Source organism: Pelophylax lessonae, assembly GCF_965119305.1.
Source record: "Pelophylax lessonae genome assembly, chromosome: 13".
Classification (NCBI taxonomy): domain Eukaryota; kingdom Metazoa; phylum Chordata; class Amphibia; order Anura; family Ranidae; genus Pelophylax; species Pelophylax lessonae.
The window spans coordinates 51,538,100-51,554,191 of record NC_138780.1 but is presented as its reverse complement, the minus strand read 5'-3'; the positions used below and the strand labels follow the sequence as shown (position 1 = coordinate 51,554,191).

Sequence of the window (16,092 nt, the reverse complement as noted above, 5' to 3'; positions counted from 1 at the left end):
TGGGGCCGACAGTAGGAAAAACAGTGTAAATTTATCAAATAGACTTTGGAAACCCCCACCGCTGACTCCCATGGTAGCACAGGTCCCAGCAACACAGCAACCGCCCCAGAGTGGGGAAAGAGTGCCAATAGCCTGCAGCACGCCGATCCGAGAGGAAGAGGATACGGCCATGCTGTCACTAGAGGCCGTCCACTGAGCACCACTCCATGCGGCTACAAGAAAATGGCTGCTGCATTACCTAAAGAAACCACCAAAAACATGGCCGCCAATCTCCAGGAAAATGGCCACCGAGCTGCAGCACATGTGGCTACAAGAAAATGGTGGCGTCGCACGAATCCCAGGACCCCATGGAGGTACTGTACACGGCCAGGGGGCCTTGTAGGGACCACCCGCAGGACTCAACATACCAAAGCAGGCATCTGGCCGCTCAGCGTGTTTCCACATCCCCCCTTCAGTCACAGCTTACCTCACCTCACTGAGGTGACAGTTTTTTCAACCCCATGTAAGAATAACACCATAAAATAAAGAATAAAATCACCAATAAAATCACCAGTACAGCTCAGCATTTCACGGGAATAGGGGAGGGGGAGCGCATGCAGGGGGAACCCTGCTAGTGAGGAGTGGGGGGGGGCATGGGTAGGAAGGGCCCCTGGAAGACCTACCGACCCTGGGAGGGCCCCGCGTCCTCGCGAGGTGTTCCACTCGCAAGCCAGCCCCCATCCAGTGGGGCTATGTCACAGCTGACCTAGCGCGGAGCTGAGGTCTGCATGTGCTCGCTGGCCAGACTGGGATGACCATAAGGATCTAGGACATCCAGTGCGTCACCCAGTCCGGCAGTTGATTGTAGTTCTCACAGGAACAGACTTTATTGTAGAAGAGAAAACAACAAAAAGGAAAAAAGTTCAGTTTAAATTAGGGAAAAAAATACCAGGACCAGATGTTCCAGCAAGGAACTAGGTCCTTACTCCTGACTAGGCAGAAAAAAAACAAGATCCTAGAGCATGAAGTGGGAGTATACCCCCTGGGACTGCCCTATAGGCGTAGTTGAGCTTTGTTTACCTTTTCCGCCTAGCTTCCCATTCCTAGGAAGAGCAGCATAACCCATCTGTCAAAGATGATATGAAGCTGTGTCCGTCAATGTGTCCGTCAATGAACAAAAGAGAAATTCCATTTAAAATGGAAAAAATGCCAGGATCAGAGATCCCAGCAAGGCACTAGGGTCCTTATTCCTGACTAGGCAGAAAAAAAAAAGTGTCTATAGCAGGAAGTGGGAGTATATCCCATGGGACTGTCCCTTAGGAATAATAACGTTTTTCCTGCCTAATGTCCTACTCCTGTAGGGGGCAGCATAACCCAATGGTCAAAAAGATTCTGGAGCTGTGTCTGTCAATGAACGAAAGAGAAATTCGATTTTTTGTACTTACCGTAAAATCCATTTCTCGGAGTTCATCGATGGACAAAGCACTCCATAAATCATAACTAGTGGGTTATATTGCCTCCTCCAGGAGTAGGACTAGGCAGAACAAAAACACCTGGCTACGCCCATGGGCCGTCCTCAGCTGGTATATAACCCCCCTCTCTGCTCAAGGTAATCAGTTTAGTAGCAAGCAGTATTAGAAGCAGTATAAGTATCAGAACTCCATAGAGGGGTGGGTGCTGTGTCCATCGAACGAGGAATGGATTTTACGGTAAGTCCAAAAAATCCCATTTTCTCTTTCATTCATCAACGGACACAGCGCTCCATAAATCATAACTAGTGGGACGTCCAAAAGCAGTGCCAAAAAGAAAAGGAGGGGTGGGGAAAATAACCCAAGGCTAAACACAAGAGCCCTTAACCAGGACACAGGAGTCCAGTCTGAAAAATAAAGGTTTAAAGAAAAAAAACACCACTCAAAAAGGAAAAGCCCCTCTTAAACAGCAGCCTGCAAAACTTTGCGCCCAAAAGAAGCATCCACAGATGCCAAAGTATCTACCTTATAGAATTTTGTGAATGTATGCACGGACGACCAAGTGGCCATCTTGCAAACTTGCGATATTGATCCCTGATGATGGAAGGCCCAAGAAGCACTCAGCGCCCGAGTAAAAATGTGCAGTGGCAGGGAAAGGTGGAACCTGACCTTTAATGGAATAGGCCTGAGACACTGTCTGTCTGGTCCATCTTGAGATGGTAGCCGAAGAAGCAGCCAGCCCTTTTCTTGGTCCATCCATAACCACAAAAAGCGAGTCTGACCTCCGAAAAGACTCAGTAGCTGCCAGAAACAGCCGAATTGCACAAACCACATCCAAAGTATGCAAAGAAAATTCCTCGGGCTGAGCCGGCTTGGGACACAAGGAAGACAACAAAATGTTCTCATTCATATGGAAGTCAGAGACAACTTTGGGCAGGAATGATGGACAGGAACGAAGAACCACTTTAGCCCTATGGGCCACTAAATAGGGACTGCGACAGGATAATGCCGCCAATTCCGATATCCTGCGGGCCAAAGTAATAGTTACCAAGAATGTCACCTTCTGGGATAACCTAGGCAAGGGAATCCCCTGAATATTCTCAAATGGAGGTTTCTAGCGAACCAAAAGTAGTAAATTTAAATTCCATGGTGGCAAAAGTGACCATACAGGTGCCCAAGAGAAAACAACAGATGAAAGGAAGGAGAAAATTGCTGGGACCAGAGATCCCAGCCGAAAGCCTAGGTCCTTAATCCTGACTAGACAGATTAAAACGGATTACCTAGAGCAGAGAGGAGGGTTATATACTAGCTGAGAACGGCCCATGGGCATAGCCAGGTTTTTTTTGTTCTGCCTAGTCCTACTCCTGGAGCCCACTAGTTATGATTTATAACCCACTAGTTATGATTTATTGAGCGATGTGTCCATCGAACGAAAGAAAAAGAGGTATTAATAATGTTCTTTAATATCTATACACAAATGTTTTGCCTTTCATTTCCATTTTAAACTGAATGAACTGTTTTACAAAACAAACGCTTGCAATCACCGTAAATTTTTTTTTTTTTTTTTTTTTACCTCAACGTGTTCTCTGCATTAAAGAGAAAACTTCCACAGTTAGCTCCCCTCCAATACTAACCCGAGTCCAATCTGGATTCAGCGCTGTGCCAGAGAGCAATGGCATTTCTTTCACTCTTTCTTCTTACTGGATATAGAGGCAGCAATGGGAGCAACCAGCTTCTGCTGCTGCCAATAAAATCCTATGAGAAGCGAGCAGGGGAAGTGGGGCTTATACAGGCTGTGTGTCAATAGACATATACAGCTTGGCTCAGGATCAAGTCCACACAAGTGCCACCATAGCAAGCGGCTTGCTATGGGTGCACTCAGAAAGGAGACGCATCAGGGAGCACCAGCTGGGGGGCCCAGGAGAAACAGATCAGGGCTGCTCTGTGCAAAACCATTGCAGAAAGCAGGCAAGTACATTTTTGTTATTTAAAAAATATATAATCACTTTAAAGTTGTGAGCTTCACTGGGACAAAGACTGATGTGAATTGCAAAATGCTCTCTGAATCAGTATAAATTAAAACTTAATAAAACAATTCATTATGTGTGGTTGATATTTTGTAAGAGGCTATGATGTGTAGCACTACCTAATGTTAGTATAAATTTTGCTATATAGGTTTAGATCATCAAGGGCTAGCACATAAATGTTAGTATATTATATGCTAGAGAGGACTGTCAAACACTGCAGATACTACAAGGAATGATGTTTGGAGACCATGTACATACTACAAGTTTGGTTGGAGACTGGAGGCTTGCTGCAGAAAAACAATGAGAAACTGGGGGCAGGATACATAAAGCTAGTAAAGATCAGTGCCATTACTCCTATAGTATACGTAACGAAAACTTACCACAGTTTCCCTTGCTGGTGGAGGTTTTGACTGCTGACTTGGAATGAGTACAAAAGATAGTGTCCCATGCATTTCAGCCTAGTAAAACAAAAACAAAAAAGTAACCGATTAAATATTTAGCACATTCAGACTTATGAATCAAACTTAATGTTGTCACATACAGTGCCACATACAGTGCCTTGCAAAAGTATTTTGTTGCCTCACAACATGGAACATGGATTGTTTGCGGATTTGCATCATTTAATTTACAGAACATGCCCACAACTTTGAAGATGTTTTTTAGTTTTTTTTTTTTTTAAATTGTGAAGCAAACAACAAATAGGACAAAATAACAGAAAAAGTCAATGTGCATAACTATTCATCCCCCTAAAGTAAATACTTTGTAGACCCACCTTTTCCAGCAATCACAGCTCCAAGTCGCTTTGGATAAATCTCTGAGCTTGCCACATCTTACCACTGGGATTTTTCCCCATCCCTCCTTGCAAAACTGCTCCAGCTCCTTCAAGTTGGATAGTTTGGGTTTTTTTAAACAGCAATCTTCAAGTCTGACCACAGATTTTCTATTGGATTGAGGTCTGGGCTATGACTAGGCCATTGCCATTCCAACACATTTACATGTGTTAATTATTATTATTATTATTTTTATCACACATGATTTATATAGCGCCAACAGTTTGCGCAGCGTTTTACAATGTGAGGGAAGACAATACAGTTACAATACAATTCAATACAGGAAGAATTAGAGGGCCCTGCTTCTAGAGCTTACAATCTAGAAGGGAGGGTCAAGGGAAACAAAAGGCAATAACCGTGGGGGGGGTGGGCTGATGGAGAAAATGGAGGTATAGTTGTTGGTGTGGGTAAGATAGGCTTCTCTGAAGAGGAGGGTTTTCAGAGATCGCCTAAAAGCTAATAGAGTAGGAGATAATCGGACATATATGTGTAAGGAGTTCCATAGGATTGGAGATGCTCTGGTAAAGTCCTGGAGGGGAGCATGGAAGGAGGTGACGAGGGAGCTAGAGAGCAGGAGGTTTTGAGAAGAACGAAGATTAGGTTGGTATTTTGAGATAAGGCTAGTGATGTAGCTGGGGGCTAGGTTGTGTTAAACCACTCAAGTGTTGCTTTAACAGTGTGTTTGGGGTCATTGTCCTGCTGGAACCTCCATCCTAGTCTCAAATCACGCACAGAGTGGTACAGGTTTTGCTCAAGAATATCCCTGTATTTAGCACCATACAGCTTTTTCTCAACTCTGACCAGTTTCCCAGTCCCGGCTGCTGAAAACCGTCCTCACAGCATGATGCTGCCACCACCATGTTTCACTGTGGGGATGGTGTTCTTGGGTGATGTGATGTGTTGTGTTGGGTTTGCGCCAGACATAGCGTTTTCTTTGATGGCCGAAAAGTTCAATTTTAGTCTCAGAGCACCTTCCTCCATACATTTTAGGAGTCTCCCACATGCCTTTTTGCAAAACTCAAAACATGCCATTTTGTTTTTTGCTGAAAGCGATGGCTTTCTTCTGGCTACTTTGCCATAAAGTCATGGAGTGTACGGCTTATTGCCGTCCTATGTACAGATACTTCAGTCTCTGCTGTGTAACTCTGCAGCTCCTCTAGGGTTACCTTAGGTCTCTGTGCTGCCTCTCTGATTAATGCCCCCCTTGCCTGGTCCGTGAGCTTTGGTGGGCGGCCGTCTCTTGGCGGGTTTGCTGTTGTCTCATGTTCTTTCCACTTGGTTATGATAGATTTGATGGTGCTCCTGAGGATCATCAAAGATTTGGATATTTTTTTTATAACCTAACCCTGACTTGTACTTCTCAACAACATTATCCCTTACTTGTTTGGAGAGTTCCTTGTTCTTCATAGCGTGTTTGGTTAGTGGTGCCTCTTGCTTAGGTGTTGCAGCCTCTGGGGCCTTTCAAAAAAGGTGTGTATATGTAATGACAGACCATGTGGCACTTAGATTGCACACAGATGGACATCATTTCACTAAATATGTGACTTCTGAAGGTAATTGGTTGCACCAGAGCATTTTATGGGCTTCATAACAAAGGGGGTGAATACATATGCACATGCAAATTTTCTATATTATATTTCTAAAAAATAGTTTTATGTTTATATTTTTCTCATTTCACTTCACCAACTTAGACTATTGTGTTCTGATCCATCACCTAAAATTCAGATTAATAAAACATTTAATTTAAGGCTGTAATGTAACAAAATAGGTAAAAAAAAGTCAAGGGGGTAAATACTTTGGCAAGACACTGTACATATGAAAATTTGTGTGGCACAATCTTAAATCAGGAGAAAGGCACCATTTGCGCTAGGGGTTGCACTGATGTTGATACTAAGTATTTGCAATGGTTTCAGTACTTGTGCAAATGCTCCAATACCCGAAACTGATAACATCTGGCTCAGGTCTTTTAGCGGTCAGCAAGATTTCCCTGCTAACAGCTGAAATGTAAAGAAAACAATGCCGGCAACTATTGGTTATTAAGGAGTGGGGCCGTCGTGTCCTAAAAAACCAATGACATTTCAGCTGTCTGTGCAATTCTCCTCCCCACCGCCTCCTCCCCTCTCGCCCTGGCCCGGCTCTGAAAATTCAGTGGGGGGGGGGGGGGGGGGGGGTCGGTCAGAGGAAGAGCAGGTTGGGACTTCAAAATTCTGTGTACCGGTGATCTAATCCCCCCGCTGTGCAGCTAATTTAAAAAGAAAAAAAAACCTCCCGGAGACTCCGGGTCTCTTATGTTCAGTTTGGTGCCAGGGGACAGAAAGTGGACTATTTAACCACTTTGGAGTTTATGCGGATTAATCCGCAGCAGCACTCCACACAATTACATTGGAGGCCAGCCGTCTTCTATATCATTACACTGGGGCAGGTCGGGAGCGCTGCTGCAGATTTATTTGCCTAAACCCGGAAGTGGTTAAATAGTCTTCTTTCTGTCCCCAGGCAGAAGAAGAAAAGTTTTTTTTTAAAAAAATTGCTGCACAGCAGGGGATTTGCTCATTAGTACTGAGCAATTTGGAGTCCCTGCTCTACATCCAGTTCCCCACTGAGTTTTCCCTAGCCCCAGTTGCCCAGAAGGAAGGGACAGGACAAGATGCATCAGCAGTGCTCAGTTTGTCCCAGGCTCCCAGCTCCAGAGGATCCATCTGCATGAGAAGCTGCCTCCCAACCAGCCGCAACCCCTATCTCACCCTAGCCTCAACTACCCTGCACTCACTTATCCCCCTACTCCCCCCTACCCTGTACTCACTTACCCCCCCCCCCACCCTGCCCTAACTTAGCACCCTATTCCCCTCTCCCACCCAGTCCTCAGTTACCCCCCTACTACCCCGCCCCCTGCCCTCACCCAACTCCCTAACTCCTCCTCCCCCACCTTCCAAACCAGGCAATAGGTATCGGTAAATGGTATCGGCAAGTACTAATAAAAAAAAAAAAAAAAAAAAAAACAGTATTGGTACTCGTGCTCTATGTTAAAAAAAGGGTATCAGTGCATCCCTACTTTGCGCTGTCACATGGCAATGAGAGTTTACAGTAAATGTTTAAACTAGAGGTACGCTGCGACTCAGGGCGTTCCAGGTTGTCGCGTCCTGGTAAAGGCATCTGCTCGCAGGCTCGTCCCCCTTCGGAAAAGGGGGACCGTCGTGGCTAGGCCTAGTTCGGGAGGACCATAAGGATCTAAATTATCCAGTGCGAAGCCCCAGCTGGTATCGTTGCTTGCAGATCACCAGGAAAATTCTTCCCTGAACACTAGCTAAATATTCTTTAAAGAAATAAAAAACTGAGACCAGAGTCCAAGCAGGAAACCTAGGTCTTACTCCTTCTCTAGGCAGAAACAAACTGATGTGCTGGGCTGTGGCAGTGGGGGTTATGCCTGGAGGGACAGCCCCTAGGGCGTGCACATTCAAATTTTCCTGTCTGTTCACTAAGGGAGGAGTAGCCCACTTCTTTGTAAAAGGGATAATCTGCTGTGCTGGAGAGAAAACTGTGCTATGTCCCTTGTCAAAGGGGCCTGTAGCAGTGTGCAAAGTAAAATCTGTGCAGCAGAGATGCCGTTACAGTAATGGTGAAAAACAGCTCAGTAAAGTGAAAGTAAGGGCCATAAAGTGCAATAGAGAGTGGTTCAGAAGCCCACGAGAATCTTCAGCGCCAGCCTGTGAACAGAAGTCCCATCTAGACAGATTGCTGTGGTTAAATTCCTTATTTAGTGGTCTGGTTTGACATCACATATGCAGCCGTGTCTATCAGTGTAGAATACAATAAGCCTGGTAAGACTCCTACAATTACGGGGACATTGCCAAGGGCCATCACAGTGACAACATTGAAAAAAACTATATGGTAACGCCTGCAAATCATTGGCTGCTGGGATGAATATCCATGGATTAGGAAGCCTGGTATGACATGTCAGCAACTGCTTGATAGAAGAATCTTTAGTAACCAAGTCTAGATTCTGCAGAGAGATGTATTAACTCCTAAAGATGCCAAGCTAAACAGAGGTTGTATTTCAAATGCACAAATACAGCCAATACTGTACATGCAGCTGTCTCTATTGATTTGCAAAATACACACAATTAGGAAGAGAGTCCAGTATCCTCCAATAAATGATGGGTGAAACCAATTTTAACCAAAGCTGCCCTTCAAACTGGTCCCCGTTTTTCTTAAAATTGTCCTTTAAATTGAGCCCTTCCTGGCCGATAAAGTGCCTAAGGTAGTGGACAGAACAAGGATTGGTAGGGCTCATTCACATTAATGTATTGCATCACACTGAACAGTGCCTACAGACACACACACACCCCTTCACACCCCTGCATAGCAGTGTACTGCAAAACATGGTAATGCACTACTGTACCTTGTGGTGCTTTGCATTGGAAAAATTACAGCAGGTATGTTTTTCTGCGTGTTCTGGGGTATTAATGCAATTATGGTAACGAATGACCATGTGTGTTAATGTAACACACCTAAAGGTTAGTTTATTTTTTTATTATCTGTGTCCCACTGGGGAGATTTTATTTCACCTCATCCAGTCAACGTGAAATAAGGGGAAATCTCCTTTTAGACAGTTGCCATTGAAACTGTTCACTCACTTTGGAAGACTTTCCCTCTGTTCTGTTGACATGGGTAATAGTTAGCATTTCCATTGCCCTGTGACGCAGTGATAATGGTCACTGGGGGGGGGGGGATTTACCTCCCAGTGAAGACACAACATTAAACTCTGGACAGAGGTTTTACATTTCGTCACACTCCCCAAAAGGAAAAAAAAAAAACTGGATTTAGACCAACTTTAAATCTTTTAAATTTCATTAATTTATGGTGATACATTTCAACTTACCAGTAGTTCAAAGACATCGTTGACATCTTTTCCCCGAATTTCAATACCATTTATTTCTAAAATTTCATCTCCTTCATGCAGAAGTCCACTCTTTTCAGCTGCACCTCCTTTCACTATGCGGCTGATGATGACAGAGTCCAGCTCATTCCGTACTGTGGCCCCCTGCAAAAAGCAAACTAGCTTTAGAATGAAATAAAGTGTTGCATGCAATAGCAAAGTAAACCTGCAATCTGTGAAAATATATTAAAATGGATTTTCGAGTAAAATGCATGCCACCAGATGCACAGATGCAGATCCACTAGCATCTGGTGACATCTTCAAGAGCTGGCCTGTCTGCTCTGGCATCCCACTATTGATTCATCACTGTAATCAGCATACTTGATCTATACAACGGGAGATTTACTAAAACTGGTGCACACAGAATCCGGTGCAGCTGTGCATAGTAATCAATCAGCTTTGAGGTTTTATAGTCAAAGCTGTAGCTAGAAGCTGATTGGGTACAATGCACAGCCAGACATTTGACGTTTCCAGATTAGGGTAGAATTTGTAAAAACAGAGCAACCTTGTTTTAAAGCTCACCGATATACCCAAATACTCAGATTCTTAGATCCTCAGCATTCCCAGGCCAGAAGTTTCATCCTCTCCTAGGCATCGCAGGAAGAAGCCAGGGAATGAGTTGTTTTGTTTTACATCTTTCTCTTCAGCTGCATTTTTGGCTCTTTAGTTTTTTTTTTCCAGCTTGTAAAAGCTCCTCTACGTTTGCCTGTGTGTCCATGCACACATGGGCATTAACGGGCATATTAGAAGAGTAGCGTTTAGACTTTTTTTTAGGCTGCATTCACATGTCAGCGTATGGATCGCGGGCAGAATCGCCACGATTCCGCCCGCGATCCGGAAATCATTGCAAATCACGGGATGCATGTGCCTTGCCTGTGATTTGCAATAGCACCCCAAACGCTTGAGCGGTGTTGCCGCGATTTCCGCCTGCCGAATTGCGGTAACATCGCGCAAAAAAAAAATCGCAGGACGCATTACGCTCCAAAGAGGCTCTTGTACTTTTTTGGGCGTAATGCATCCCGCAATTTTTTTGGCGCGCGATGTTACCGCGATTCGGCAGGCGGAAATCGCGGCAACATCGCTCAGCATTTGGGGTGCTATTGCAAATCACGGGCAACGCACAGGCGTCCTGCGATTTGCAATGATTTCCGGATCGCCGGCGGAATCGCGGCGATTCTGCCCGCGATCCATACGGTGACATGTGAATGCAGCCTTAAAGGCATTTATAAGCTTTTTTGTTTTTTTTTAAGCACACAAAACAAATAAATGCCATTTGAACACAGCGACGGCAGTAGCGTCGGCTACGTAGAGCCCAGCAATGGTAAGAACCAGGAGAATACATAATAGACCATCCTTAGAATAGTACATCCATTGACAGAGTCAGTTGTACATTAAACCTGCGCTAGCCGTATCAGCCGTAAAAACAAGCAAGGCAAAAAAACAGCTACACATACAACCACCCACTACAAACACACACAGTGCTCTCTACAAATCCAAATAAGATATTCATAACTTACCTATTAAAGAGACAACTGAAAGGAGGCCAGATCCGCCACCCGAGAAGCCATATTGTCTAACCAAGGTTGCCACACTTTAGTAAATTTTCTAGAGCAGACAAGCCCCTTGGTAATTTTTTACAAAGGCAACGCCTGGATTATCAGGTGGTAGACATATGGCAGAGTGGGTGGAGCTGGATCCATTCAAAGCAGCAAAATCGCGTTTTTTTGAGCGTTTACAGACTTTTAAAAAAAAAAAAAACATATCACCAGCACATTCAGGAGAGGAGCTTTTGAGCAGAAAAATGCTCCAAAACTAGACGCTTTTAGTGCTTGAGCATTCAATCATTGTAATGGGCACTATAAATGAATTTCCTGGCCAATGGAATCCATTAGGGTGGAGAAAATAAAAGCCCTTAACCATTAATACATAAGGCGAGCTTACAATGTGAGGTCTGTTTAAAGCGGTTGTAAACCCTAAAATAAAAAAAATAAAAAATAAAAAACCTGCAAGACAAAGGCATAATGAGCTAGTATGCATCAAGATATTATTTGTACCTACAGGTAAGCCTTATTATAGGCTTACCTGTAGGTAAAAGTGTCAAAAAGCGGGATACTACCGCTTTAACAGTGTAAACAGCTCTAAGGGGAGCTTACAAGTCAGTTATGAGTCAGGGGTCAACAGTAAATGCAGGGAAAAGGGAACTACGAGCAGAGAAAAAAAGTGAGAGAGTACCAAAAAAATAAGATCGAGAGATGCTGAAGGGACATGATTTCAACAGAAAGGATAGCACGCCCCTCCAGGCAGAAAGGTTTAGCACAGTCAAATCAGAGCTATGAATCATTGAACCAGGTAGGTGATAGGCGACTAAGCACAATTTGTTATTTTTTTGAATATTTTCATATATTATATTGGAAGAGATTCATGCCATTCAGAAATCCATTCATTATTTATTGACAGACTAGAAAAATCTGCATGCATGTATTCAGGAGAATAATAAATTAGTTTTTGACTTACTGTAAAAACCATTTCTCTGATGTTCATTGACGGACACAGCTTCTGATATTCATAACCATTGGGTTATACTGTCCCATACACGAGTAGGACACTAGGCAGAAAGGAATTCTGGCTACACCCATGGGCAGTCCCAGGGGGTATACTCCCTCTCTCTGCTATAGCCACTCAGTTTGGTTACAAGCAGTGGTCAGGAGAATAAAAAATCCACAGAAGGGTGGATGCTGTGTCCGTCAATAAACATCAGAGAAATAAATTTATGGTAAGTCAAAAATCCCATTTTCTCTTTCGTTCATTGACGAACACAGCTCCTGGTTTTCATAATCATTGGAACGTCCCAAAGCAGTTTTAAACATGAGGGGTGGGAACCAAAAAAAATCCCCAAGGAAAAACATTAGCCAACCAGGCAACAGGAGCTCAACTCAAAAACTGAAGCCCACCTGAAAAAAAATACACCCTCAAAGAGGATCAGGTCCTTTTAAACAACAGCCTGCAAAACCTTGCGGCCAAAGGAAGCATCCGCAGATGCCAACACATACACTTTATAAAACTTTGTAAAAGTGTGCACCGACGACAAGGTGGCCACCTGATGATGGAAGGTCCAGGAGGCACTAAGCGCCCTAGTAGTGTGTGCTTGACAAGGAAAGGAGGAATCTGACCCCTGATGGAATAGGCCTGAACAACCGTCTGTTTGATCAATCGGGAAATGGTCGCAGAGGAAGCGGACAACCCTTTTAGAGGTCCGCCCATGAGCACAAAGAGTTTGACTTCCTGAAAGACTCCATAGCTGCCAGGTACACCCTAATTGCCCGGACCATATCCAAGGAATGCAAGGCAGTTTCCTTCAGATGTTTTGGCCTGGGACCCAGGGAAGGCAACACAATGTCTTCATTCAAATAAAAATTAGAGACAACCTTTGGAAGGAAACACGGACAGAGGCGAAGAACCACCATATCCCTGTGAATCACCAGGTAAGGTGAATGAAAGGATAACACTGCCAGTTCCGACACCAATAGCCATCAAAAAGGCCACCTTCTGGGACAGCGTAATCAGGGGAATCTCCCAAATATTTTCAAAGGGAGGCTTCTGTAGAGCTGAAAGCACCAAATTGAAATCCCAAGGCAGCAATGGAGCCCACACTGAAGGGACCAAATGTCAGACACCCTAAGGAAAGGTAGGCACCAGGGAGTGTGTGGCCAAAGGTCATTGGAAGAAGACTGCCAAAGCTGACACCTGGCCCTTGATGGTACTCAAGGCCAACTTCTATTCAACAACCCCCCCCCCATGTTGAAGGAAGGTTAAGATCCGAGCCACCGAGGAGGAGCGATGAACCCCAAGAGACTCACAACACGCAATGTATGTCTTCCACATTCAATGGTAGATCTTCCTAGAAGTAGATTTCCTAGCTTTTAACAATGTAGGAATCACCAATTCAGATAAACCCCTATCCTTCAGAACTTGGCATTCAACAGCCAAGCCGTCAAAGCCAACGACTGTAAAGCAGGATGGAAGAACGGTCCTTGGGACAGAAGATCCTCCCTGAGAGGAAGTTTCCAAAGAATGTCGGCACCCAGCCACACCAGATCAGCGTACCAAGCCCGACGAGGCTAGTTTCAGAGCCAAAAAGATGACCGGAATCCCTTCTGCCTCGATCCTGCGTAGAAGTCTGGGCAGAAGCTTGAGAGGAGGGAAGGCATAAATCAGCCGATAATGACCGCACGGGGCCACCAGTGTGTCTGTGGCATCCGCCAGAGGATCCCTTGACCGAGCCACAAACCTCTGCACCTTTCTGTTGAGCCGAGACACCAACAGATTCACGTTGGAAGGTGCCCCACCGGAGACACAGCTGACGAAACACCTCCGGATGAAGGGACCACTCCCCTTGGTTCAACGCTTGCCGACTGAGGTAGTCCGGTTGCCAAATTTCCACCCTGGGAATGTGTATGTCGGAGAGGGCTGGAACGAACCATTCTGCCCACCTTAGAATGCCGGATACCTTCAGAGCCGCCAGGACTCTTCTTGTGCCCCCTTGGTGATTGACATAAGCCACAGCCATGGCATTGTCCGACTAAATGCACACTGGACAACTCCGAAGATGATCTGTCCAATGATCCAGACACAGTCTGATCCCTCAGAGTTCCAAGACATTGATCGGTAGTCTGGACTCTTCCAGCATCCAGATCCCCTGAGCAGAATGCTTGCCGAGGACGCCTCCCCAGCCGGACAGGATGGCATCCGTGGTTACCACTGTCCAATAAAAGAAAACAACGGACAAGACCAACATCCCTTGACTGGAAAACAAAAGGAGACATCCCCCCTTTGGGACTTTAACGGTCGTTGTCCTATTCGTGGATAATGCCCCAAATATGGGTTAGGTACGGACCATACAAAAATGTAAAATCAATATTATATTTATTTAATCAAAGAAAAACACAGAAAAACACAATAAGAAAGTGCAACATGTGTGTAAACATACAAATACGGGTGGCTAGCCCTAAAAAGACTCCATCATATACTGTCACTGTAAATACGATCGATTTGCATGGAAACGGTTTTGACCATGATGAGGTATAGCTCTACACCCGACGTGTTTCTGGATACTGAATCCTCCTTCAGGGGTGTTTAAATATAATAGTTATAAACAGCACTTATGATATAGATGAGTCAGCAATTTAGCCAGCATGACATAAAAACATGTAGAATCTGTCCAACCTCTGCATACAACAGAACCAGTGGCCGGTAGAGCACACGCGGATGCCACACAACTGGAGCCCAACAAGACCAAGAATGATGGAATGATGGCGACAGTGCAAAAGAACAAGGGTGCTCAGTATCGGATGGAACTATGGACAGGCAACCTAATAGGCCAACCGGAACACGGCCAATAAACCTGGGGAGGCAGGATTTTCCCAGCCAAAGCGCCGGAGAACAAAACCACCATATCAGGGATTCCCTCGTTCCCCGAATCAGCTAAATCGGATTGTCCAGAGACTGCGGAGTCTTGACCCATTTGGTCAGAATCTCCCTTTCCAGGGACCTCGTATGGAACTGTGCAAACGGAACCACTTCGAAGGTAGTCACCATCAGGCCCAGCACCCGCATGCAAGTCCGGAGGGACAACCATCTGTTAAACACCAGGAGGCAAATTGCAGCCTGCAATTTCTGGTGTTTGTCCAGAGGAAGGAGCACTCTGGCTAAGACAGAGTCAGGCCCAGATAGTCCAGCTTCGCGGATGGAGCAAGAACAGACTTCTGAAAATTTAGAATCCAGCCAAACTTCCGCAGAGTTAGTATTGTGATCTCCAGGTTTTCCACCAGAGCAGAAGGATAGATCAATATAGTAAAAAAAACTATCAGCGCAAGACTAAGTGAAATTCAAATGTGTATAAAATGTGCTAGAATAAATCAATATATAAATCCGGCTGCATACACAAATTGTGTCCACACCTCACAACAAAAACATAAAAATCAAAAAACGTGCTGCGCCAGAAGTGCACAAAAATAATTAGTGATTACATGAATCAACAAGTGTTATCAACAAAATATGGTGTCCGTCATATGTGCTCTGATGAAACATAAATGTTCATATAAAGTGCTCCAAAGTAATGATTAGTATATCCAGGTGATGACAGGACAGCCTCAATCCCTTGTGAATCAAGCAGGAACCACCAGTGTGTGAACTCCCTCCACCAGTAAGATTGGCCTCTCACCTTGATACCAGACCCAAACGGGCCAGCATGAGCATATCAGGGGATAAACAGACTATCACAGGTAACCTCTCCAGCCTTCACCTCCGGGGGTCGCCAGGACATAAAATAAAGATAAAGCAAAGATCTAGTGCTCTCTGAATGTAAATAATGAGCTTTTATTGAGCATAAAGGGGTAACTCACATTTGTTGGGCACTCAGCCGTGCCTGCTATTATGGCATTCAGTGTTGGAGAGTAGCACCCGAGCGATCGGCGTCAGGCACGCAGGCTCCGCCTCCCTATACGCGTTACGCCTGGAGCGTGGGCTCCGTTTGGCTTCTTCGGTAGGGGTCCCCAGAGAGCACTAGATCTTTGCTTTATCTTTATTTTATGTCCTGGCGACCCCCGGAGGTGAAGGCTGGAGAGGTTACCTGTGATAGTCTGTTTATCCCCTGATATGCTCATGCTGGCCCGTTTGGGTCTGGTATCAAGGTGAGAGGCCAATCTTACTGGTGGAGGGAGTTCACACACTGGTGGTTCCTGCTTGATTCACAAGGGATTGAGGCTGTCCTGTCATCACCTGGATATACTAATCATTACTTTGGAGCACTTTATATGAAAATTTATGTTTCATCAGAGCACATATGATGGACACCA

General features: G+C 44.9%; 1 protein-coding gene across 1 annotated transcript in view; it reads right to left on the bottom strand.

Moving 5' to 3' along the window:
• The window catches only part of PALS1 (protein associated with LIN7 1, MAGUK p55 family member), a 239,688-nt gene that overhangs the window by 107,251 nt on the left and 116,345 nt on the right, over positions 1-16,092 (bottom strand). The window contains exons 6-7 of the mRNA XM_082242942.1: positions 9,182-9,343; positions 3,856-3,933 (exon numbers count right to left, since the gene is read on the bottom strand). Coding sequence (XP_082099068.1) covers positions 3,856-3,933; positions 9,182-9,343 — 240 coding nt within the window. The remainder of the gene's footprint in view (positions 1-3,855; positions 3,934-9,181; positions 9,344-16,092) is intronic.